General features: G+C 42.4%; 4 protein-coding genes across 5 annotated transcripts in view; 2 read left to right on the top strand and 2 right to left on the bottom strand.

Moving 5' to 3' along the window:
- herc2 (HECT and RLD domain containing E3 ubiquitin protein ligase 2) overlaps positions 1-6,599 on the bottom strand; it is a 67,544-nt gene extending 60,945 nt beyond the window's left edge. Inside the window, exons 1-4 of the mRNA XM_047375803.1 lie at positions 6,464-6,599; positions 3,789-3,897; positions 1,474-1,567; positions 1,230-1,361 (exon numbers count right to left, since the gene is read on the bottom strand). Coding sequence (XP_047231759.1) covers positions 1,230-1,361; positions 1,474-1,567; positions 3,789-3,860 — 298 coding nt within the window. The 5' untranslated portion in view covers positions 3,861-3,897; positions 6,464-6,599. The remainder of the gene's footprint in view (positions 1-1,229; positions 1,362-1,473; positions 1,568-3,788; positions 3,898-6,463) is intronic.
- Positions 6,600-6,760: 161 nt separating this feature from the next.
- On the top strand, positions 6,761-9,845 carry nipa1 (NIPA magnesium transporter 1). The gene is made up of 5 exons (XM_047374232.1): positions 6,761-6,965; positions 7,070-7,117; positions 7,249-7,339; positions 7,942-8,099; positions 8,197-9,845. Exons 1-5 carry the CDS (start codon positions 6,779-6,781, stop codon positions 8,703-8,705), a joined length of 993 nt encoding a protein of 330 aa, XP_047230188.1. The 5' UTR covers positions 6,761-6,778; the 3' UTR covers positions 8,706-9,845.
- A 7,829-nt stretch (positions 9,846-17,674) lies between these two features.
- Positions 17,675-22,984, top strand: nipa2 (NIPA magnesium transporter 2). Of its 2 annotated transcripts, none has more exons than XM_047374395.1 (6): positions 17,675-17,868; positions 18,464-18,685; positions 20,246-20,302; positions 20,458-20,548; positions 20,786-20,946; positions 21,873-22,984. In XM_047374395.1, the coding sequence occupies exons 2-6, from the start codon at positions 18,547-18,549 to the stop codon at positions 22,520-22,522; spliced, it is 1,098 nt and encodes a 365-aa protein (XP_047230351.1). In that variant the 5' UTR covers positions 17,675-17,868; positions 18,464-18,546; the 3' UTR covers positions 22,523-22,984. The 2 variants fall into 2 exon arrangements, with proteins under 2 accessions (XP_047230351.1, XP_047230350.1); XM_047374394.1 differs by lacking the exon at positions 17,675-17,868 and adding an exon at positions 17,992-18,389.
- The window catches only part of cyfip1 (cytoplasmic FMR1 interacting protein 1), a 35,831-nt gene continuing 34,122 nt past the window's right edge, over positions 22,932-24,640 (bottom strand). The window contains exon 31 of the mRNA XM_047374397.1: positions 22,932-23,498. Coding sequence (XP_047230353.1) covers positions 23,334-23,498 — 165 coding nt within the window. The 3' untranslated portion in view covers positions 22,932-23,333. The remainder of the gene's footprint in view (positions 23,499-24,640) is intronic.

The following is a 24,640-nucleotide window of genomic DNA, read 5'->3' as shown; positions in this document are numbered from 1 at the left end:
TTCGAATCCCAGCCCGGGGTCTTTCTGCATGGAGTTTGCATGTTCTCCCCGTGCATGCGTGGGTTCTCACCAGGTACTCCGGCTTCCTCCCACAGTCCAAAGACATGCCTGTTAGGTTAATTGGTCTCTCTAAATTGCCCTTAGGTGTATGAATGAGTGTGTGCTTGGTTGTTAGCGTGCTACCCTGCGATGGATTGGCGACCTGTCCAAGGTGTAACCCGCCTCTCGCCCATAGACTGCTGGAGATAGGCACCAGCTCCCCCGTGACCCACTATAAGCGGTAGAAAATGACTGACTAACTTTAAAATTGTGCATCTGCTTTTCCTGCTACTGCTACACTTATGCACTACTTTGTTGTTGGTGTGTCACATCGAATCCCAATAACATACATTTAAATTTGTGGCTGTAGATTGGCCAAATGTGAAAGTTCAGCTGGTGTGAATACTTTCAGAAGGCACTGTATGTTCCTTCCATGGATTCAGACCAAAGCTATCACTCGTCACTGATCTGATTTCCATAGGGGGGCTTAGATGTGGGTTGCATCTGCTGACACAAACATGTTTCACATATCTGACCACACAATTGAGCAGGAAGTGTGCCGTTTGAACTATAAGCATCAATAACAGAGCACTGATGGATCCGGTTACACTGACTGTAATATCAGACTAGGACGATGTCCAGGCTCAGTCAATAAAAAAAGAAAAAGAGAGACAAACATCCATGAAGCTGCAAGTAAACCCTGTGTTTACTGGATAGGCAGATAAGGCTGCCTGTACCCCTAAGCAACCCTTATCTCCTCTACCCAAAACACCGTCCCACCCAGTTCCTTGAATAAACACACCCCGCTTTGGACTACACTGTAAGGCCCACTAAGAATACGCTCTGCGGGGTAAAAATAACCGCTCGGATAGGCAGAGCGCAAGTTGTCATTTCAGAGTTTCCACCACTCACTTGCCAGCAAAACACACGCTCATCAGCAGAGCCCGACAGACGTGAAACTGATAAACAGAGTGTTGAAACAGTGAGCATACTTAGATCTAGTCGACATTTAGGTGTTGTGAAACCAGCTGCAGTCAGCAGTGTATCAATTACCTAACTTGGAAACAGAAAGGTGTAAAACAACAAGATGCTCCGCGGGAAAGCAGAACAGTTTGGAAATAGCGGACAGCAGTCGGATTTATCCCCCCCCCCCCCACACACACACACAAAACAAAACAGAACATTTATACCTGGCTGCTGGCCCCAATCCCAAGTCTCGATGATGGAGTGATGCGCAGATGTTGCCGTCTCCTCCTCTTCCTTCTTGTCTTTATCGCTGGGTTCATCCTTCTTCTGACCACCAAAACAATCAGTGCAATCTTCTACAATATCCAAAATTGATAATATGAATAATTAACAAATGCAAATAGTAACTAATAGTACTCATAAGTAAATCTGACCTCCAGATAGGTCCCAAATGTGACAAAGCAATACCTGTGTGAGCTGATTCTTCCCCATTAAAAGTTATTTCTTCATCTTTCACCATCTCATTCCACATCTCACTCAGCCCCTCTGGGGAGAAGGCCCGCTACCAAAAATGGAAAAGCAATAAAGATTACACAGTGAATTTTTTCCAATACATAAAATAATTTACTAAAAACTTTAAAACTCTCATATTTATTCCATTCCCATATTACTATAAAGATTTTCAGACATCTAGTTAATCCAGTTAATCTAGAGGACAAGAAAGCGAGAGAGAGCAAGAAGTTTAGCAGATAACAGAAAGGCTGAACGCATGACACAAAGATTTCTACATTTCTTTCCACCAGACATGCTAGTGTTGAATTAATAGTCAGCCTTTTGGAAATCCCAACTAATGTAAGTATCTACATTTTCTAGGAAAACCCGAAAGTCAATGCTGTTTTTGTAATGATAGCTGCGCTATCCGCATTTTATATTTTAAACAAAGGTCTCATAACACATTATTTTGTCTTGGTTTTAAAACAGTAAAACCCTGCAGGCATTCTTACATAAACACTGATGTTGAGGTTCTGCTCCTAGGGTAAATAATGGGATATGGCAGGAACTATATGGGACATATGTGGGATATGTGGGGAAAACTATTTTAGAATGCTGTTCTTACAATAAAACTGTATTCTAATTAACTAGATGTGTGTTTGCATGAGCTGCCAGTCAGCACGTTCTCTGAAGGATCTAACTCCTTAAATGTCAAAAACACTGACATTCAAGCAGGCAACTTTCCAAAGCTTGACTGAGCAGTGAAGACTGCTCTGGAGAAAGGAAAACATATCATCCTTCCCTATTTTAAATTCAGATTAAAGGGTCCAGACCAGTTTTAAAGTTCAGACAGGCATTGATTGATGCTGTTGAGAACCCAAATCCCCCTCTGCACCCTGTTCCTCAGCCTGTAACAGCCTGCCCAGATGTCTTTCATGTAAGCCAGTGACTCCAGGCTGAGTTTGCCTTACAGAAAACATTTGCCTTCATTAAAAACTACTTTAATTAGGGCTGAAACAATTAATCAGATGAATCAATTATTGAACTAATAACTAATTTATTTATCGAATTATCGTTAACTGGAACATGCAGACTCTAAAACGCGCCATTTGCTGAAAGACTAACCCACTCAGAGCAATAATTAAGTCAAAACTTTACAAAAATATAAACATTTTGCATTTAGTTTTACCTCCACCTGGTTTAAATTCTGTGAAAAATCTACTAAGCAACTTTTGCTATCCAAATATTAATTGCTTAATCAAAAAAATAGTCAACAGATTAATGGCTTAGCAAAATAATCATTAGTTGCAGCCCTAATTTGAACAAACTGAACTGAATTGCACTGAAATTATAGGACGTCACATACTGACACGAAACCTTATTTAATGCAGTAACTCATGGAAAAGAAGCCCAACCAAGTATTGAATGCATAGAAATTAATTAATTTTTCAAAACCCTGACATTCCTGGTTAAAAATATCATTTTTCATTCATCTGAATATTCTAATTTTCTGAGACACTTAAATTTGGGTTTTAATTATCTGTAAGCCATATTCATCAAAATTACAAGAAATAAAGGTTTGAAATATTTCACTGTTTAATGGTGCTACACTACCAGCCAAACGTTTAGACACGTTTTTGTCATTCAGTGGCTTTTATTTATTTGCATTACTTCCTACATTGTAGTTACATACTGAAGACATCAAAACTATGAAGCAAAATATATGGAATAATGTAGCAAAGAAAAATAAATCATGGAAAACAATTGATAGGATACAAAGAATGTGGCTACAAATGAAATTATGAAAGAAATTATTGCTTACATGGAATTTATTCCTATCCTGAAACATTGTATTCAAACTAAAGGTTGGGATTTATTACATTTTCCACCATCTGATTATGGTTTTGAAATAAAAGCTGAATTGAATTAAATGGTTTTCTATTTCTTTACCAAGAATGCCAATAAAAGTAGTGGCCCCTGTACCGTACTGTATCAGGGGGTGGACAAGTGTGATTTCTAGCCTGATGATCACACATGTGGCTTGTGGTATAAATCAGTTTTGGACATAATAACAAAACCAGCATTGAGACACTGATTGTTTGACATATTGCAACATAGGCTGACAAGATTATGGGAATAAAGGGCTTTTCTAGAACCAAACCTGGCTTTGCAGTAATTTTAAAGTAGCACATCACAGCAGGGAGTTAAAGTCGATGACTTTATTCAAAACAGCAACAGAATCCGATGATCTGTGCAGCATTTATCATCAGTGCCTTGTTTTGATCACATACCTGCAAGTCTAGCTTCAGCCATTTGTCATGAAACCTCAGCTGAGTATCCAGGGTAAAAGACAGAGAAGGCATCTTCCCCTCTTCTCTCCTGGCTGCAAACGCAGCCAACCTGCAACATGTGGAAAGCTTTGTTATATATGTTAGATTCACAAAAGGGGAGCAGCAAGTTCAAAGACCAGCCAAGCTAAGGGTCAAGTCAGAGGTGCCAAGTTTTTATTGGAGGTTGGCATGTGGTGGGGGTGAGAGTGATGTTAACAATGCCCTTTTTTTACTTATTAAAGAAGTGAAAAAATTTTCAGGCAGCAGAATTGGGTCTTCGTGGTTTAATCTAGGACATTAATTCCATATTTAAGGTACATGCTTATTCTCTCCCTAACTTTGGAAGTCCATGTTCATCAATTCCTCAAAGTACAAGACCTTCTCTGAACGCCCGACTAATGACTGTGCTGCCACACATTCGGACACCATCACCCTGAAATATCCAGATGGAACTAAGCGACTTACTGATCACTGATGGCAGCACACAGCAGTGAGATTTCTGCTGACATGGGGTGAAAGCAACAACCCCTCTCTTTAACACTGATAACACCAAGGAGATGATTTTGGATAGAAGGACAAGGAGGACACAAAGCCTCAATCATCAGAAGGCTGAAGTAGAGAGCAATACCAGCTTTAGAAAGAGAGCGAAGAAGTAACTTATACAAAGGTTGTATCATCTAGAGCAGCGACTCCTAAATGTTTCAGCTTCCGATGCACAAAATAGTGGAAAACAGCAGAGGACACTTATGACTCCAGCAGGTGTTGTCCAATTCCCCTGTTCACCATTCCCTTTTTCAGGTACGGAAAGGAGCCATCTGTTCGAAGCGCTCCATGCATGACATGAATCAACATGGGGACCAACTTTGACACATGACAATTAAAAGTTACTTTCTATTTTCTACTCTAAGGACATGTCATATGACTCCAATGAATAATATCTCCCATCTGGAGGTTCCTCAGACCCATTTTGGTCTGATCTGGCATCATACACCACAAGAGTCAACCGGACCAATTGGAGAACAGGAACAGAACCAAAATTAAAGGAAACGGGGTGTAATATAAAGATTTTAGATTTTTTAATGACTATGTATTTGTAACTCATTTAAACACAAACAACTCTAAACTAATAACCAAATGTTTAAGTACATGAGAACAAATTGGTTTTTTTCAACGTATGACGGGAGGAAACAGCCACATGTAGGTATGAATAGGGGTAAAAATTGGCAGAAAGGAGAAATGACCAGACCATCGATCAAGTGTCCAAGCACGTTAATTAAACGGGGGTACTACGAGAAAAAAAAGCATCAACAGACAATGAATCTTATCTATTTGCAAAGACGATATAAATCGTGATTAACCCACGTTTTCCAGACACTTTTCTTTCTTTTGCCTCATCACTTTCTCCAGCCTCTTTTTGTGAGCTTTAGAATCTCAGCTGTTAAAAATATGCATCAACTTCAGGAATCACGAGAGCAAGACTTTATAAAACAGGCTAAAAATACTAATGGCACGTGGAATTTCAAAGCTTGGCGCTTGAAACACAATATCCAAACAAACATTGCATCCAAGGAGTTTGTTGTGATCGTGATATCGTACACATTTATAGGGTGATGACTGTGATTCGATACATTGAGCAGCTCGAATCTTTTTTAGCATTTATACCATGAATGTTTGTTATTTAGTTAAAGTTCTGAAAAGGACCTCAATACCTTACACTTTAGGAAGCACTGATCCAGAAAAAAATTATTGTATCTGTGATACACTGAGGCCTCTCTGAAGCATCTGCAGAGTGATCAGGACCTTTAGAGAGAACATCATATTTGCACATTCACAAACAGCAATTTGGGAAAAACGCTTTCCATATTTAGAGTGAGACCTTAGTGGATAGAGCGAGAATTGCCAACCCTGAGCTAACACTTAAAGACCATGATATATAATCACACCAGTTGTAAACAACTGGGAGCATTTATCATTTGTTGAGCAAACACTGAACTGTATCAGCTCGGAATTCAATGACAGATATAAACACAGTAACATCTGACAAAAGTCAAATGTTGCTATAAGCAAAAACAGAGAACGAATATTATATAGCCTTAATATATCTGACATAAGGCTCTAGACAAAGCTTTTAGCCCTCATATGTGAACTATAGGATGCGATAATACCTTCAACCTAATGAAAACACTGACACACACATATATATATATAAGCTGTTTACGTTACTTACGACTTCATGAATGTCCCCGTAATTTAAGGCCAGAAATATGCCGCTTTAAGCCTACATGGAGCACAGGCAAGCTGTTAATGCTAGCAAAGGAACAGCGGTTTTCGCCCTGTTAGCATCTGTGAGAGCAGACACTCTTCCAGCGGCTAACATCGTCCTGTGACACAGCATCACCACAGCCGTAACGCACTCTATACCACCGGCTAGCATTCGCTTTAGGTCAGGGACTAGAGGATCTAACCAATTCAGCGGCTAACCAGCTAACATTTACACAGCGCTAGCTTCCCGTGGCTAAACTAGCTTCCGTCATCCAGGCATCACTGCAGACCTGACGCTGTAACGAAGCGGGACACCGCGTTCAGGACAGTCTAGCAAAACAACGCAAATTCAAAACAAGATATTCAAAAATTACCTGCGGTCACTTCTCAAGCTATTCTCGTCCCCACAGCTGCTTTACTGCATTAACAAGACGTTCATGATGGTTTGATTGACGGATCGTGGACAGTGGAAGGAGGCATGGAAACAAATTACGTAGTCCTGACTGCTAGTTTAAGTGCGATAGATCTGTTTCACCGCTACTCCCGGTGTGAGGTTCGTTTAAGCTCGGCTTCTCCTCCGCCCGCGCACCGTGAGCAGGCGAGAACTAAATCGTGCGCCGCCTTTCTATTCGGGGGCGGGACCTTGAAGAGGCGGAGTTGACCTGGATCGAGGGAAAACTGCCCACTGGATGGCGCTGTTGCTCGGGATGAAGTATTCTTACAGCTTCATGTCAGCGTCTCAAAGCACAGTAATGGCCGATGAGTCTGGATTGTCTGGTGCTACGCTGGGCATAGCAATAGCTGCAATATCAAGCTTTATTAATGGCTCTACTTTTGTGCTGCAGAAAAAGGGAATACTGCGTTCTCGTAACAAAGGTAGGGAGGAAACAAGTACAGACAGGGTCCCAAAATACGTGACATCAGTCAAATGTGTTACAAAGTTGAGTGAAGTCTCACAGGCAATGCTGGTTGTCTCGCAGGATGTTCATACCTGATAGATGGGGTGTGGTGCAGTGGTACGCTGTGCAGTGAGTATGACGTCTGTTCACTTCGGATGCAAGTTTTATGTGGGAAGTCGATTAAGAATGCTGTGCCATGTACCTTAAAGCTTCTTGTTCTCAGCTAAATGGTATGTACGTGTCTCTCAATGGCTTCTTAGTGATCATTGGTCAAGTCGGAAATTTTCTGGCGTATAACCTGGCCCCTGCTGTGATAGTTACACCTTTAGGGGCCCTTGGAGTACTATTTGGGTAAGTAAAAGTAAATATTTGCCAAATTGGTGGTGGCAGCATCATGCTGTGGGGATGCGTTTCTTTAGAGGGCACAGGGAAGCTGGTCAGAGTTAAACAGGTTAAATACAGGGCAATCCTGGAAGGAAATCTGTCAGACGTTTTATAGACATGAAACTGGGTGGAGGTTCAGCTTCAGCAGGACAAAGAACTTAAACATTCACTCAATATCTAAGATACACAGTTACTATATCATCAATTTCAGAGAAATGTTCTGTGATGTTCTCTCCATGCCACACTTTCTTATTTTTTTACTTGGGACAAACACTCATCTGTGTGATCAATCCTGTTTATTAGCTTATGACAACAACAAAATATCAGTTAATGTCTTTACAGTTATTTTTGGCAACATGACGAGATAGTGGGTTTAAATTAAAACACATACCACATTTTTCCGGTTCTTTTGTAAAACAAAAATTCGAGAAGAATAAATTCTTCTTGAAAAATGTGATTACATTTTAAGGGAAATGAATGCTTTTGCGACACTGTAAAATGACACGAGCACTTTCTGGACTCCATATATCTGTACACTGCAGTAAGGTTGTTGTTTGTTTGTGATTCAGGGCCGTGCTGGCTTCCTGGATCCTGGAGGAGCACTTAAACATCCTGGGAAAGCTCGGCTGTATAATCTGTTGCTGCGGCTCTGTCGTACTGATCATTCATGCCCCTAAAGCAGTGGAAACATCGAGAGAGGAGCTCGAAGAGAGGCTGTTAGATCCAGGTGAGGAGTTTTCTTTTTTCGCTTTACTAACACTTTATGATGTGCACATGAAATATAGTGGAACGTGTTGCTCACGGTTGACCTTTTCATCCTCCAGTGTTTGTAACTTATATCCTGCTCGTTGTCCTGCTGTTGATCACTCTAATCGTGTGGGTCGCTCCAGCTCACGGCACATCCAACATCATGGTGTACGTCGCCATATGTTCGCTCCTGGGAAGCTTCACCGTTCCGAGCAGCAAAGGACTGGGCCTGGTGGCCCATGATGTGTTTGGTGAAGGACCACCAAACAGCAGAGCCCTGGCTCTCTTCCTTGTCCTGCTGGGGGTGCTAGCTGTCAGCATCCTGATTCAGTTCTTCTTCATCAATAAGGCCTTGGAGTGCTTCAGCTCTAACATATTCGAAGCTATATACTACGTGACGTTCACGTCCACTGTGATTTTTGCTTCTGCCCTTCTGTTCAAGGAGTGGACGGAGCTTACAGTTACCGACAGCCTTGCCATGCTCTGCGGTTTAGTAACAGTGTGTGTAGGAGTGATCTTACTTCGAATTTCCCAGGAAACTGTGATTACCTGGAAGGAGAAAGAAGGGCAGAAAAAGACAGACTGATTGTGCCACACTGCATTTTTTTCTAGCATACAGATTCAAGTGTCTTCAAGTGACCAAACCTACAAAATGCTATCTTTGACCACATAAATGTGAGGATGAAAGCAGTGATTACAAGCAGTGATTTTGACACTACAACCACAGACTTAAATGTATTTTATAACATAAACTAATGTAAAGTACTGCCAAATGATGAAGTGGAAGACTCGATGAAGCAGGCCCCACATCATGATGCTGCCACTGCCGTGTTTTACCATGGGGATGGTGTGTTTAAGGTGATGTGTAATGTTAGTTTTACTGCCCACCTAGCCTTTTCTTATGTTGGCCAAAACATTCAGTATTTGTGTCATCTGCACCTGGGACCACAGGTTTGCCACGTCGACTACAGGGCTTGAGGCAAACCTTAAATGGGACCTCTCAACAATGGCTTTCTTCTTCCCATTCCTCCATAAAGGGTGGATTTATTTATACAAATCAAAAAATGCCCAGTTGGTATGAACATTCAAGATACTGTCGCTCTTTATGTTCAGTCTCAATATCAGCCAGGTAGTCTTAATGTTATGGCTGATTTATATGTTTTTCAGTAGTTTAACAAAAGCTGGAATTCAGTTTGATTACTTAATTCCAGAATTAGGTAGTTGTACTGTATAATGACCCCTAATTTTAATGTAATAATATGCAGCATTATTTTCACTGCTATTCTAACTTTACCTGTCAGTTCACTCCAAGTTGGTCGCTATGCTGCCACCATTAGACTGTAAGCAGTGGTAGTAAAGTGGGTCCTAAACCAATAATTCTGTTTGGTTCCTCTACCGAGTTTCCCCACAGGGCACTCAAAGGGGCCGTACATAAGTTACCTAGTCTTGGACTTGGACTGTGCCTTTCAACTGGGTCAATTCACCTCATGATTCTTGAGAACCGGTGTTGCATGAAAGATAAGCAGCAACTGTCTTTTCAGTCAGATGAAGGGATTTGTCAAACTGATTGTTTACTCCCTAGTTGTTTATTAACATGATTAATGTTGGAGCAGGTCATAAATGGTTAGTTATTAACATGCTTTATTTAATTTTAGTACAATGCCAGGTATGATTATTCTTACTAACCTTTTATTGATTTTAAATGTAATAAATTAATTGAAAAGCTTCCGCTGTGAGATTATTATGGGTTGTCTTATTACAGTGAGCATGAATGTCATATGTGAACTTTTAATGATTCTTTTGAATGAATCATTCATTTTCTGGGGTAGAATATTCGTACAAAAAACAACTTTTATGACTTTTAATACACAAGAATCAGGTTCACAGTTTTAAATGTTATTCTGGACCCGTCTGGTCATCACAGGTTATGTTTATACATTCAGGCACAATAATATACATACATCCCCTCTAATATCAGCTTAAATGTCCCATAGCAAGTTGTACCTCAACCATGACCTTTTGCCTTTATTCTGATATTTAACAGAGTTCATTTAAAATGTTTTTATTTATTTATTTTTTTGCAAAGACACATTTTTAATAGATTAGAGGTTGTTTGCAGAAGATGTACTCTTCTGCTGTATATGTTCCACAAACGCGTTTTGATGTGTGTTTGTGGGTTCATAGTTAAGTTAACTCAGGGTCTCAAACTCCACTCATCGAGGACCAGTACCCTGCAACTTTTAGATGGGTTTCTGGTTTAACACACCTGGATAAAATGGCTGATTTGTCTCCTCAGCATGTCCTGCAGATTCCTTCCAATGACCTATTTATTGCATTCTGGTGTGTTAAAGCAGAGATGGATCTAAAAGGTGCAGGACACCGGCCCTTGAGGACCAGAGTTTGACCAGAGTTTCTAGTGGAAATTAATTTGAAGAATTTGGAGGCACCTGTTATTTAATCCATTTGGTGCAAGACATGCACCTTGAGACGGATGCTCCAACCACGATGCTTGACAGTTGGAAAAGAAGTTGTCTTTCTTTCCTGGTTGACAGCCTCTCAGTCTGTGTTGGTAAAACATACATCTCTTTGACAGAAACTGCTGCTCCAGTATTTTACTGTGCATGGTAAATTTAGCCTTGGTGTGTTCTGGATTGTTCTTGAACATCCCAACATCTCAGGGTGACAGTTTGTCTCTTCCTCTAGGCCTTGTTAAAGCAGTAACACATCCAGATAATGTCTATCTATGTATAGTTGTTTGAACGGATATTCTTGGAATCTGTAGTTGAGAAATGGGCCCAAAACACTTTATGGGAATGCATATCAGCTCTGCCCTGGTTTGTTGTGTCAATCAGCGCACTTACAACACATTTGATGTGTCCCACAGTGAGACAGATTAGGTCAGCTATTGGAGGTTTTATCATCACTGTTGTCACTTCTCAAAAGAAAAGTTTTGAAAAGGATCTTATGTGCCATAGCTTGGAGGGTCAGGCCGCAGTTCAGATGCTGCTAGTGTGAGTTCTTTAATAGAAAATGATACGGCTGTGTTTTTGAATGTGCATCTTATCTCACTTGTGCGAGTGGCCCTTAACCAACATAAGGAACTCTACAATGGTCCTTCTCAAGTCTTCAACAAGTTCCTTGGACTATTATTCTTGTCTGATAATTGGTCAGAAAGGGGGGGGCTTTTTATGCTAACAAGGAGAAACAAGCAGCTTCAATCAATCATGATCACCAAGCAGAGGTTTAAAGGCCTCCACTGTCTGGTTTATTACATCTAGGTGAATGTGTGCATATTTGAGCCTGTGTGTATAAATTTGACCAGCCTGATCTATAAGCAGACTTTGCGGCTGCTTGGGGTCCCCATAAGGTGCAGGCCGCCAGCCATATTTAATGATACAGCTGGCTGGGGTTGTATTCCCCAGATATAAAAATCCAGTTTGAGTTGTTTCTAATAAGTAAAATCAGCTAAAACAAGAATTACATACAGCAATGGGCCCAATCACATGTAGTATGTTAGTATTGGGGATTTTTTTGTCTATGTGTGACATACAAGTGCATTTTGAAATAACTCCTCCCAAAATGGATCTATTATTGTTCCATTAGGGAAATAAAATCAAAACATTCCTGTTAGTTATTTACAACCAGATTGTTTATCATCAAAAAGTGCACATTTAACTTGGCTTGATTTATGGATTTCAGTAGTTGTAAAAAACTAGCTTTTATGAAGCATATTGCATACTGTGTTTGAAGACATTAGGTTATAGCTGACCCATAGGTGAAAAACCCCTGCAGTCACAACCAAGAACTTATAAAAACACCAGCTTCAGTGGAAAAAAAGCGATATTGATATTGCATAGCAATGTAGCTCATTGCTACAATGAAGAGGTGACTGTGTCTCAGTGGGAAGGTGCAATCTGAAAGTTGTGGGTTTGATTCCATCTTCCTCCTGCCACATGTTAATATGCCCCTAAACAAGGCACTTGACCTCAGGTTGCCTACTGTGAGTGCCATTTTTAATCCAACATGAATTGTTTATTTAGTAAAAAACTGGAGTACAACATTTTTGGTTCAAAATAACAAGGAACCAAGTTGTTGAGTTCCATGAACAGAGTCAGTGTGTTGTTTACTTTCAAAAGCAAACTTACTGTCACTTACCTTGTCAAAACACTGCAACATATTGAAAACAATCGTCCCCTTTATCATATGATAACATGAAACTGTTCTATAATATTTATCCATTGTAATATCTGATTTATTTTTATTTTCGTGTCACAAGCCCAGTATATACAAAAAAAATGGAAACTTTATAGTTATATATAACCAACATGTGTAACGCATTTGTTAAGATAAACTGATTTACTTCAGTCATTTCCATGAAAGACAGTCTTCAGTGTATTACAAACTAATACAATTGCCTATGAATTATTTGTTACACCGCCTTTAACCAGCAAGGGGCTTTCTAAGCACATGAAATGGTAAATGGCCTGTACTTGTATAGCGCTTTATCAAGTCCCTAGAGACCCAAAGCGCTTCACACTACATTCCACCCATTCATACACACATTCACACACTGACAGTGGTAAGCTACATTGTAGCCACAGCTGCCCTGGGGCACACTGACAGAAGTGAAGTGAAGCCAAATGAACCCTATTACAAACTCGTACTTGTCATCTTCTGCTTCGTCTGGGACCGGGTCGCAGGGGCAGCAGACTCAGTAGAGACACCCAGAATTCCCTCTTCCCAGACATCTCCTTCAGCTCCTCCAGGGGGAGCCCAAGGCATTCCCAGGCAGGCCCAGAGACATAGTCCATCCAACGTGTCCTGGGCCTCCTCCTGGTGGGACACCGCGGGAGGCGTCCAGGAGGCATCCAATATAGTCGCACCAGCCCATCTCACCTGGCTCCTCTCGATGTGGAGGAGCAGTGGCTCTACTCCGAGCTTCTCCCTGTTCGCTCTACCGCCCCCTGTTGGCGGTCAGATGCCTCGGAGCCCTACCGGTCCTTTGGGACCCCGAAAACGGTCACACACTCTATCTAAAGACTCTTAAAGGAACGACTCTCAAACAGTTTCTAACTTTTAGCTCTTTTTAATCTAAATGAAGGCAGAGGAATGATTACAGAGATCAGCGCTGAGGCTCCCGTCTCGGACCGTCGCCGTCTGTTAGAGGATGACGAAGAGCCTTGATAGAAGGTCACATGTAGTTTTTATATCTGGCACTCCAATGCAATGGATGTGCTCTCCCTCAGTGATTATCAGAAGACTGTGTCACCATTGTGGTGTATATCTGTTAGATTGTATAGTACCGGGTGTCCATCCTTAATCTAAGTGTGCTGTAGCTTTCTAATCAAACCAGTTATACCAGCTGCTCCACCATCAAACCCAGTGCCCCAGCTTCAGGTCGTTCATGACAAACCTTAGGCCATTTATCCTTGTACTATATGTCTATGAGCATTCTTATCCTATTCTAACAAAAGGGAAACATTAGAACTTATATTTTATTTCACTATAGTATAAATGGGAAAAACAGCTATGAGCATATTAATAAAGGTTATTCCTAACATCCCGGACACCCTATGTCTAAGGGAGTGCCCAGCTACCCTACGGAGGAAGCTTATTTCAGTCGCTTGTATCCAGGATCTCAATCTTTCGGTCATGACCTAACGTTCTTGCCCATAGGTGAGGGTAGTAACGTAGACCAACCAGTAAATCAAGAGCTTCACTTTTCGGCTCAGCTTTCTCTTCACCACAACGGACCGGCACAGCGCCCCCATTACTGCAGCAGCCGCACTGATCCGTCTGTTGATCTCCTGCTCCATTCTTCCCTCACTCATGAACAAGACCCCGACATACTTGGACTCCTCCACTTGAGGCAGGAACTCCCCTCCAACCTGAAGAGGACAAGCCACCCTTTTCCGATCAACAACCATGGCCACGGACTTGGAGGAGCTGATTCTCAGCCCAGTGACTTCACACTCGGCTGCGAACAGCCCCAGTGTGTAAGGATTATGATTATTGATTAATTAATATTCATCAAGAATTATAATTTAAAATCATAATTTGAAAAAAATTAATTTCTTAACCAAAATGTATTACTTACGAATAGAAGTCCTCTGGTGTTGTGATTATGGGCTCAAAGCTCTTTAACAATTACAAATTATTAACCAAACCACAAACTGTCACTGTTTATTCAACCACTTCACCGAAGATGGAGGATCTTCGACCTTGTTTTGACAGATAAATCACTCTTGCAAATAAACACAAACGCTTCTCTTAATTATATATATGAAGATTTATTGAAGCTAAATAATCCTGATATACCATTATTCTGGCCCAAAACCTTCACCTAACTAACAAGCACCGTTCTACACAAAGGGAATAACAATGACTACCTATCTATAATAATAAAAGAAAAACATATGCGCATTTAGTGTCTATGAAGATCAAACCAGTAGTTTTATGGGCAAAATGTGTAATTTGGGTTAAATGGAAAGAAATCCTCCTGGTGCTGATGTCTCGATTCCAGCGATCAGCTGATAAAACGGTGGGGCCACGCCCCTTTAGCCACTATCAGCTGATCGCCCCAAATCTTGACAAAGGGTCATAATCTCTGAGGCGGGAACTCAGTGGAAAATCTCCAGCAATAAAACTGGAACAGAGAGTGGTCGGGCGAAGCCCAGACTGCAGTTTGCTTTGAATGAAAACATTTTAAAAGTCCAACTTCTAACTCCTGGCTGATTTGAGATCAGCCGGACCAAACATTAACCACGCACAATTCAGCACCAAATCAAAACACAGCTCAGCATAACATAATTCAATCAGTATTGCATGCAACATGTTAATACCTGAGATTAACTACTGGTGATCCTACATCACCTTAACTGCCTCATCCTACCCAGACCTCTAAATGCACCTATCCGGTTTAAAATGAAAAGAACGAAATTACATTGAGGTTGATTTCTGCTCTCCACCGGTTGAGGATGGGTCAGGTCTGAAGAAAAAGGAGGGGAGGGATCACATGTTCGTGATCAAATTAAAGAAAAAAAACGGTAATGTCCAGGAGGGGAAAAGATGAACCGTTAATCGACTGCATACACAAGGAGGAAAACTCATCTCCTTGGACATAGAACCTCTGTGGGTTTCCACCTGCGTCAGCTGTCGGCGAGGTCTTCGATCGGTAAATAAATCTCCTGATCTTCTCATATCAGACAGATTTCCAGCTTTCAAGCTCTTCCGGGAATGGCTTTGTGGAGCAAAAGTTCGCCCGCGAGCTCTTGTCTCTCCATATATGCGCTTCCGTTGCGCTGTCCTTTGAGACAGGCGGGAAATGGCACCGAAACTCTCCATCTCAGCCAGTTTATACTCCCAGTGACATCAGAGCTGCGACGTCTGTTGAGTTGCACATGTCAAAATGTGCGACCAAAATGGATGACCCCAACAAGTGCATGCTGTAGGTCTTGGCTAGAGGGGGCCAGCAGGACCACGTCATCTTCAAAAAGAAGAGACAAAACGTTCCTCAAACCAGACCCCCTCCAGCCCTTGGCTGTGCCTAGAAATCCTGTCCATGAAAGTTATGAACAGGACTGGTGACAAAGGACTGCCGTGCCAGAGTCCAACATGCACCAGGAACAGGTCAGACTTTCCGCCAGCAATGCGGACCAAACTCTTGCTCCGCTTGTAAAGACGCCGGATGGCCCCTAATGAAGAGTCCCCGACTCCATACTCCTGGAGCACCCCCCACAGGGCACGATGAGGGACTCGGTCAAATGCCTTCTCCAGGTCCACAAAACATGTCAACCAGTTGGGCGAACTCCCATGAACCCTTGAGCACCCTGTAAAAGGTGTAGTTTGTCCAGTGTGCCATGACCGGGACAAAAACCACACTGCTCCTCCTGAAGCTGAGGTTCGACTATCGGCTGGACTCCCCTTCCCAAAACCTTTGCATAGGCTCTACCACGGAGGTTAAGGAGTGTGATTCCCCTGTAGTTGGAACAAACCCTCCGGTCCCCCATCTTGTGAAGGGGGACTTCCACCCCGGTCTGCCAGTCCAGAGGCACTGTCCCCGACTGCCACACAATGATGAAGAGGCGTATCAGCCATGACAGCCCCACAACATCCAAAGACTTGAGGTACTTGGGGCGGATATCATCCATCCCCGAAGCCTTGCCACCACAGAGTTTTTTAAAGACCTTGCTGACTTCAGACTAGGTGATGAAACAGTCCAACTCCAAGTCCCCAGTCTCTGCTTCCACCAGGGAAGGCGGACGGCAGGATTGAGGAGATCCTCAAAGTACTCCTTCCACTGCCGATAATGTGCCCAATCGAGATCAGCAGCTCCCCACCCCCAATATAAACAGTGTTGGAAAGGCACTGTTTCCCTCTCTTGAGGCACTGGGTGGTTTGCTAGAATCGTTTTGAGGCCAACTGGTACTCCTTCCCCATGGCCTCACTATACTCCTCCCAGGTCCTAGTTTTTGCCTCTGCCACAGCCCGGGCCGCGGCAGGCTAGGCCTCACGGTACCCGTCAGCCACCTCAGGAGTCCCACAACCCAACCACAGCCGATAGGACTCCTTCTTCAGCTTGACAGCATCCCTTACTGCCGATGTCTACAAACAGGTTCGGGGATTGCTGCTGCAGCAGGCACCGCAGACCTTATGGCCACAGCTACGAGCAACAGCATCATCAATAGAGGCAGATAACAAAGTCCACTCAAAGTCTATGTCTCCAACCTCTCCCCGTGGGCCACTCCAGAGCAGAAGAGAGTCCAACCACTCTTGAGGGAGCTGGGGTCCAGAGCCTACGCTGTGCTTGGAGGTATAGCCCGACTATTTCTTGCCAATATCTCTCGACCTCCCACACAAGATCAAGCTCCTTCCCCCCCAGATAGGTGACATTCCACGTCTCTAGAGCCAGTTTAAACATCTGGAGATCGGGTTGTTGAGGTCTCCACCTTCGCCCACTGCCCAATCTTCTTTGCACCGGTCCCTCATGGTTCCCCATGCAAGTGGCGGACCCTCTGGTGGATGGCCTCTGGTCTCGTTTGGGCTTGGCCCAGCCGGGTCCCACGAGGAGTAACCTGGCCACCAGGCACTCGCGGACAAGTCCAGATCCCTGGCGTGCTCCGCCGTACCTTGTTCTAAACCACTCATTGTCTGACCCATCACCCAGAGTCTGTTTGCCATAAGAGACCCTCCCAGGGGCATTTAAGCCTCGGACATAGCCTCTAGGATCATTTGAGCACTCACACCACTCCACTATGTTAAGGTGGCGTTCAAGGTTTTTTACAAACTGATTGGCTGAAAGGCTTCAATGTTTTATGAAGCTTCATCTGGCCTTCAAAACTGTCTACTACTGCTATGGAGACTGTGACTAATAATAATGTCGAAACATTTATGTATTGAAACATTTGTGTTGTTTTTACGTTTATTCAAGCTTTTGTAATATTTGTTAGCGGGTTTGTGGGCGCTCTGATTAATGGAGTCGGCATAGTGTTCCCCCTTGGTTTTAAATTATATCTGTGGTACTGGGTTTCAACCTGCGGAGGGCACACAGTTCAATGGTCTCTGCCCTGATAAGCAGAAGAAGAGTCAACACCGGCAGTCCTCCAGTGGTCGCTATCGGTACCTGGTTGAAGGTGGAAAAAGCAGTATGTGACGGTCGTAAACAGAGCCGAGAAGCAGGCTGGAAAGTCGCTGTCCTCTCCCCGCCGCTGTACTCTTGTTTCAGGGGGAAAACAGCCGCCTTTGAGCAGGTAAGGGACGTCAGGACTTCCCGAACAGCGCTGCATGTCGTTGACGCTGAGTCCTATGGCTTAGCTAGCTGTGTTGCTAATAGTAGCTAACGTGTTGAGGTACCTATACTGTATCCAATGAAGTTAAGTCAAATTAAACTTTTAGGTCATCTGTCGAAGCTGCTTATTGGTAGATAATAGAAGTGTAACAAGAACCACTCGCGCATCTGCAGGTTAGCTTCCTAACAAGGCGCACCTAACGTGCCCAGGTTAACATTCCCATTAGAGGAATGCTACTTCCGGATTCCAAACTACTGAAATACATTCATTTACATAGCAGCTGACCGAGTTTAACAAGGCTTTGTGTCTGTGGCTTAATAACACTCAGACAACCGGTTGGATATGATCAGTCTCTCTCATGTCTTCGTATGGGATGAGGTGATAGAGGCTACTACATGTTCTTCAACGTGCTGCGCCCTAAATGGATTCCTCCAACGTGTCAGATTATGGTTTTCCGCTCTGTAATGTGTCTTGTTTTCGCGGTAGGTTCCTGCTGTATGGGTTGGCTGTGGCATCTGATCAGTGTTTTGTTGTTTTAATTGTGCTCTTCTGTCAGGTGGTCAGAGCTGCTCCTTCGGTCAGCATCTTCCCTGCTTGGTTTTAGATGTGAAAGATAACTCCAACACATCCAGTCTCATCATGGGTCAGGACCGGGGGAAGTATGATTTTTACATCGGCCTGGCTTTGGCCATCAGCTCCAGCATCTTCATCGGTGGAAGCTTTATCCTCAAGAAGAAAGGACTTCTGAGGCTGGCAAAGAAGGGATCGATGCGGGCAGGTACTGACCCCTTTTTCTGAACATCAGAACCACATCATGTCGGACATCACATTATGAATTTGCCAGCTGCCTGCCTTGAGACACTCCCTGTTGTTGATGTGGATCGCTGACACTCAAAGAGAAGTCAGAGCAGTCAGGAAACTTGGTTGTTGCTGATGTTTTACAGGCGTGTTTAAACCAGCTCATTAGTGCAGGGTGTGTTTCTATGTATTTGTGTGTGTCACCGTCAGTCTCATAAAGTCCTTGTAATCATTAATAGCAACATCTCACTTGACCTTTTCCTCAGATTTAAAGGTACCTCCTTAGTTTGGTTGGATAATTCAGTTTAGACATGTGTAACTTTGACTAGAAAAAAAAATCCAGTGGCTCATGCAGTTTAACAGCATGCTGCTCGTTTGGTCATGTCTCCCAACTAATGGCGTGTTACAGAGATTCAACAACTACTTAGCAGTGACCTAGCATAATAAACATTCTTTTGAGCCAAAAGGATTTTAAAATGGGCTGCACGGTGGTGCAGTTGGTAGCACTGTTGCCTTGCAGCAAGAAGGTCCTGGGTTCGATTCCCAGCCTGGGGTCTTTCTGCATGGAGTTTGCATGTTCTCCCCACGCATGCGTGGGTTCTCACCGGGTACTCCGGCTTCCTTCCACAGTCCAAAGACATGCCAGTTAGGTTAATTGGTAACTCTAAATTGACCTTAGGTGTATGAATGAGTGTGTGCTTGGTTGTTTGTGTGTTGCCCTGCGATGGACTGGCGACCTGTCCAGGGTGTACCCCGCCTCTCGCCCATAGACTGCTGGAGATAGGCACCAGCTCCCCTGCGACCCATTATGGAATAAGCGGTAGAAAATGACTGACTGACTGTTTATAATCAAACCCACAAGATTTTTATTTTGAGGATCACATGTATTTTCAAGGACAAATCCTTGATCCCTTTTTTGTTCAGGTCCAAGAAGAATTTACAAGTCCAGTTTTGAAGAAACAAACATAATTCCTTTTTAATTGCTGGTTTAGTTGCACTAGTCTTATTGTACCCACTTCTTTTGCAATAATGTTACCTGTGAAATGTGGTGGCATTTAATTGGAAGAGTGTAAGCTTTATTTTTGAAAGTCTGGAAAGTTACTGGGTAGCCCTACTAGGGAGTAGTGGTATGATATAGTAATGATCTAACTTCTTTAAGACCGAGTCTCCTGTTTTATAATGGTTTCTGTAAGATTTATTTTGAAACACCAAATTAGTCCCTTGTTGATCGCTGATTTAGCCCCACTGGGAAACAGAAACCTGTTCTAGTAATAATCTAAAACATATATGAGACTGAGTCTCTTATTTAGGGAAAAGTCAAATCACAGGAAGTGTACAAGTCCGAACAAACAGGCACTGTCTCAGGTGGTTTTGAAAAACATCTTAAAAAGTGAGCAGCAGCAAGGTCTGATGCCTCCTTATAATGGTTTTTACTTTGTTAAAACCATTATAAGGAGGCATAGATGTGCCTATGCTTCTCCATGCATTGCTATGGTAGGCACCAGTGAAGTAATGCATTTACAATGATGCTGTTTTTCAGGGCAGGGCGGTCATGCATATCTTAAAGAATGGCTGTGGTGGGCTGGTTTACTATCAAGTAAGTGATGATAGGCTACAGGTTATATTTTCAAGTTCCGTTCACATTTTGGCAAAGCTGTATGGATTCTTTTCAATCTGGAGCAGACAGCACTGCAATGTCTTACCACGTCTGGCTCTACTGCAACATGTTCTGAGTGTTTGCTGTTTTTTCAGTGGGTGCTGGAGAAGCAGCTAACTTTGCGGCATATGCTTTTGCTCCTGCAACCCTGGTCACACCTCTGGGAGCCCTCAGCGTGCTCGTCAGGTACAGATATCTCATTGCATGAACTTGACACTGGAACCTTTTGTTAAAAGCATCATGTAGTTAAGGCCATGTTATAACTGAAAGCGCCATGAATAGTGCTCCAAAGTTTTCCAGTACTTTCTTAGGTAAATGACCTGAAATAATACATAGCGTGGAATCTGTTTTCCAAGCATCTGCAATCCACTTTCTGTTGCCTCCCAGGTTTAAAATGACCATGACAAGCGTTTTTTGTTGCAGTGCCGTGCTGTCGTCATACTTCTTGACAGAGCGGTTAAACCTGCACGGGAAGCTAGGCTGTCTGCTGAGCATCCTCGGCTCCACCACCATGGTCATTCACGCTCCAAAGGAGGAGGAGATCGCAAGCCTCGAAGACATGGCCAAGAAGCTGGTTGACCCAGGTATGGAGAAAACCAAGCGGAACAAGTCCAATTTAGAAGGCAACTGTGACAACTTATTTTGTTTTATGAAAGTGCCTGGCAACATTTTGAGACATTAGTCACAAACTTCAATGTATTTATTAGGATTTCTTTGATGAATCAACATGAAGTAGAGTGTAACGGAGAAAAGAACAATGCATGATTTTCAAAATGATTTTTTTTTTTTTATATATATAAATCTGAAAAATTTAACTAGCATTTGTGTTCTCTCCTTTGAGTCAGCACTGTAAATCCAGCCTCCAGTAAAGCCGTTTAGGGTCGCTACCTGCTGGAAGGTGAACCTCCACACAGTTTCTTCTGCAGCCTCTAAGAGGTTTCCTTCCAGGATTGTCCTGTATTTAGCTCCATTCATCATCTTGGAGCAGCTTCCTTGTCCACACCGAAGAAAAGCATCCCCACAGCATGATGCCGCCACTACAATGTTTCATTGTGTGTTCAGGGAGATATTCAGTGTTCATTTTTGTCAGTGTTTTGCATTTTGTTCTTTTCTGACCAGAGCACATTCTTCCATGTTTCTTGTGTCCCCTACATCATGATCCTCAGGGTCCCCAGTGTCCTGCATGTTTTAGGATTTTCCCTGCTGCCACACATTTGACTTAACTGAGTGGGTGATTAACAAGCTTCATCAGCACTTGGAAGTACACTGGATTTTATTTAGGAGCATCAGACTTAAGGGGGTTCAATTACAGATAAATAGTACTTCACATTTGTATTTGTGAAAAAAAATACCATTTTCCTTTGACCTCAAAATTATACACTACTTTTTATTGGTTTAGCACATAAAACAAATTGAAGTTTGTGGTTGCAATGTGACAAAATGTAAAAAGGGATATGAATGCTGATGCAAAGGATTGTCCATTAAATGAATTTTTCCATTGTTTTTTCAGGGTTTTTTGTCTTTGCCACTCTCGTTGTCATTGTGGCTCTCATCTTCATCTTTGTTGTCTCCCCCCGCCACGGTCAGACCAATATCCTGGTCTACATCACCATCTGCTCCGTAATTGGGGCACTCTCAGTGTCCTGTGTCAAAGGGCTGGGCATCGCTATTAAGGAGGCTATTGCTGGGAAAAATGTCTTTAAAAACCCCCTGGCCTGGATCCTTCTTTTGGGTCTGGTGGGCTGCGTGAGCACTCAGATCAACTACCTGAACAAGGCTCTAGACATCTTCAACACCTCCCTGGTGACACCCATCTACTACGTGTTCTTCACCACGTCCGTGCTCACCTGCTCCGCCATCCTCTTCAAGGAGTGGGAACACATGGGCGCAGGCGACGTGATTGGGACACTCAGCGGCTTCCTCACCATCATTGTGGGCATCTTCCTGCTTCACGCCTTCAAAGACGTCAGCGTGAGCTTGGCGACCCTGGCCGTGTCCATAAGAAGGGAGGACCATGCCGCTCCTGCAGCTAACGGCACAGCCTCCCACAGCAACTACGAACTGCTGCACAGCGAGTCCACAGAGGACTTGGACAGGGGTTTGCCTTACGATAGCGTCTCCAGAAGGAATGGAGCATTGACTTCCTCGTTAGATGTTTAATAAACGTTTCTGGCCTCAGACTGAACCATTGCGTTGTTGATAGCTTATAACACAATGAGACAATCAACTGTGAGGGGAGAGGACACAGATGGACCAGTAGATTGTATTTGTTTTAATTTGCCTTAATTTACTCAAGACTGTCATATTCGGTTAACTTACCTGCATTCCTCTGTAGCTCTGTAAAGATTTTTTTTAAAGAAATGCTTTGTTACTTGTTGTAGATGGATTTTCACGCACTGACTTCTTTCTACGAATCATAAATACAAAACTAATATATTATGGGCTGAGGACCTACTGATAACTACATTCGACAAGAACTTCACTATGATTGACATTTTTTTATGTTTGAAGTCATTCAGAACTTTCCTGGGGGTGGGGCTTTTTACATAAAAATCTCTTGACAAAAAAACAGATTTGTTACATATTTATTGAATTAAAATGATTAAAAGATTTCAAACCCAAGGCACAGAGAATAATTTGCTTAACATTAGGATGAGCGCTATTTCTCAGTAATCGTTATATTTGAGCATGCATGTTCAATAATGTAGACGGTACAAAATTACCTTTTCTTCCTTTCTTAAAATAGGTTCACCCTTTAATATTCCACCACTGCAAACCCTTAAATACTCATAAATCTAATCTATTCTTTTCATATAAGGCACAAGTGAATACAAAACAAAAAAAGGCAAAAAGTGGCCCCTTATCGCAGTTAATGGTCCTTTCCTACTTAAGGCCTAACGAATATTGAGAATGCTGACAGTGTTTGGAACTCAGATGTGGTCCAAAGTACGAACAGAAGAACAGCAGCACCTCAGCTGCTGGCGAGCGACTGGTGGATCGGTGGCTGGAAGCAGCGGACATGTTCCACCGGCATGTTCTCTCCGTCTCCAGACTTCAGGTATTTGTTCAGGATGGCGAAGATCTCGTCGTTGAGGACCTGGAATTTGCGGATTCTGTCCACCATCTTCTTCAAGGGCTAGAGAAAACACATCCATACATGATGTTTACATTTCGTGCCTCCCCACAAATCCAATTGCATTTGTCACAATGAGTCAGTGAGTTGCAACATATTTCAATAAACAACAAATGGCTAAGATGTCCTGCAGTCAACAATGACTCAGCTTTGTTACAGATAAAAACAAAAATCTGGAGCACCAATAATTTACTGAGTCGTCATTCAGTCATTGACTAAAACAGAAGCAACTGGCTGACAGATGCAATGAGTAAAGGTTCCCGTCAGACTGATGTGATCTGAAAATATAGCTACAAACTGCTAAAAAATACTAGGAAAAAATATGGGATCTGTAAAGCACAAAAATAGTTTCTGTAAAGTTTTTTTTTTTTTTTTACGGGCTCATCGATAAAGTAAAACATGCAATATTTAAATAAAACAAAGTGGTCTTTTTTTGGTAGAGAAAAATAAGGGAGATTCAAAAGATAAAGTTAGTCTCACACATTGACATTGTAAAAAAAAAGAAATATGAATTCCACATTTGTTTCTTAAAAGTTTTCAATTGTTTGGTTTACAAAAAAACAACTCTGTCTTGCAGTTTTTAGGAGTGTTGTGTCATTCCTGAATGATTCATTCAGAGGGAGAAATCATTTGAATGAATTAACTTAATCGAATCACTTCATTATCTGTTTGGTTCCTTTCAATAGAATCCCGAACCTTCTGCACACCCGACAGAACTGCCGCCAAAGAGTGATCGCCAACTATTTTAATGAGCTGATTCTAGGGATTCAATACACTCAAAAGAAAAAAGAATTTAGCCAAATGAGGGTGTCCAGGTCTGCTTTGGAATAAAAATGGCTGGATGTCTATGGTCCTAATAACTATTACATTAAAATGACAGCAAATAATATGGTCCATAACGTTTTCTGGTTTAGGAAGATATTAATGTATTAGGGAAAATCCAACATTGGCAACATTTTTTGTAGAATTTGTACCAGTTCTTGAACTGCAGTTTAAGAAGTGCACAATTTATTAAATGGTCTGCAGCCCTCACCCCTGACCTTACTGTTGAAGTATTTTAAATTATGTGGCTGAAAGTCAGTCATGATAAATGATCTCAAGATATTCACCGAGAAACTGACTGGTCCACAGAATCTGCCCCTTTA

The sequence above is a fragment of the Girardinichthys multiradiatus genome, chromosome 9 (assembly GCF_021462225.1).
Source record: "Girardinichthys multiradiatus isolate DD_20200921_A chromosome 9, DD_fGirMul_XY1, whole genome shotgun sequence".
Taxonomy (NCBI): domain Eukaryota; kingdom Metazoa; phylum Chordata; class Actinopteri; order Cyprinodontiformes; family Goodeidae; genus Girardinichthys; species Girardinichthys multiradiatus.
The sequence above is the reverse complement of the archived record's forward strand: the minus strand, read 5'-3'. Positions and strand labels throughout refer to the sequence as shown.

Excerpts from the sequence above, each read along its gene's own strand:
- nipa1 (XM_047374232.1), top strand. The coding sequence starts at position 6,779 with ATGGCGCTGTTGCTCGGGATGAAGTATTCTTACAGCTTCATGTCAGCG. Across the intron at positions 6,966-7,069 it reads ACTGCGTTCTCGTAACAAAG|GATGTTCATACCTGATAGAT; the intron begins GTAGGGAGGAAA and ends GTTGTCTCGCAG. Across the intron at positions 7,118-7,248 it reads GTGCAGTGGTACGCTGTGCA|TGATCATTGGTCAAGTCGGA; the intron begins GTGAGTATGACG and ends ATGGCTTCTTAG.
- nipa2 (XM_047374394.1), top strand. The coding sequence starts at position 18,329 with ATGGATTCCTCCAACGTGTCAGATTATGGTTTTCCGCTCTGTAATGTG. Across the intron at positions 18,686-20,245 it reads GAAGGGATCGATGCGGGCAG|GGCAGGGCGGTCATGCATAT; the intron begins GTACTGACCCCT and ends GCTGTTTTTCAG. Across the intron at positions 20,303-20,457 it reads GTGGGCTGGTTTACTATCAA|TGGGTGCTGGAGAAGCAGCT; the intron begins GTAAGTGATGAT and ends CTGTTTTTTCAG.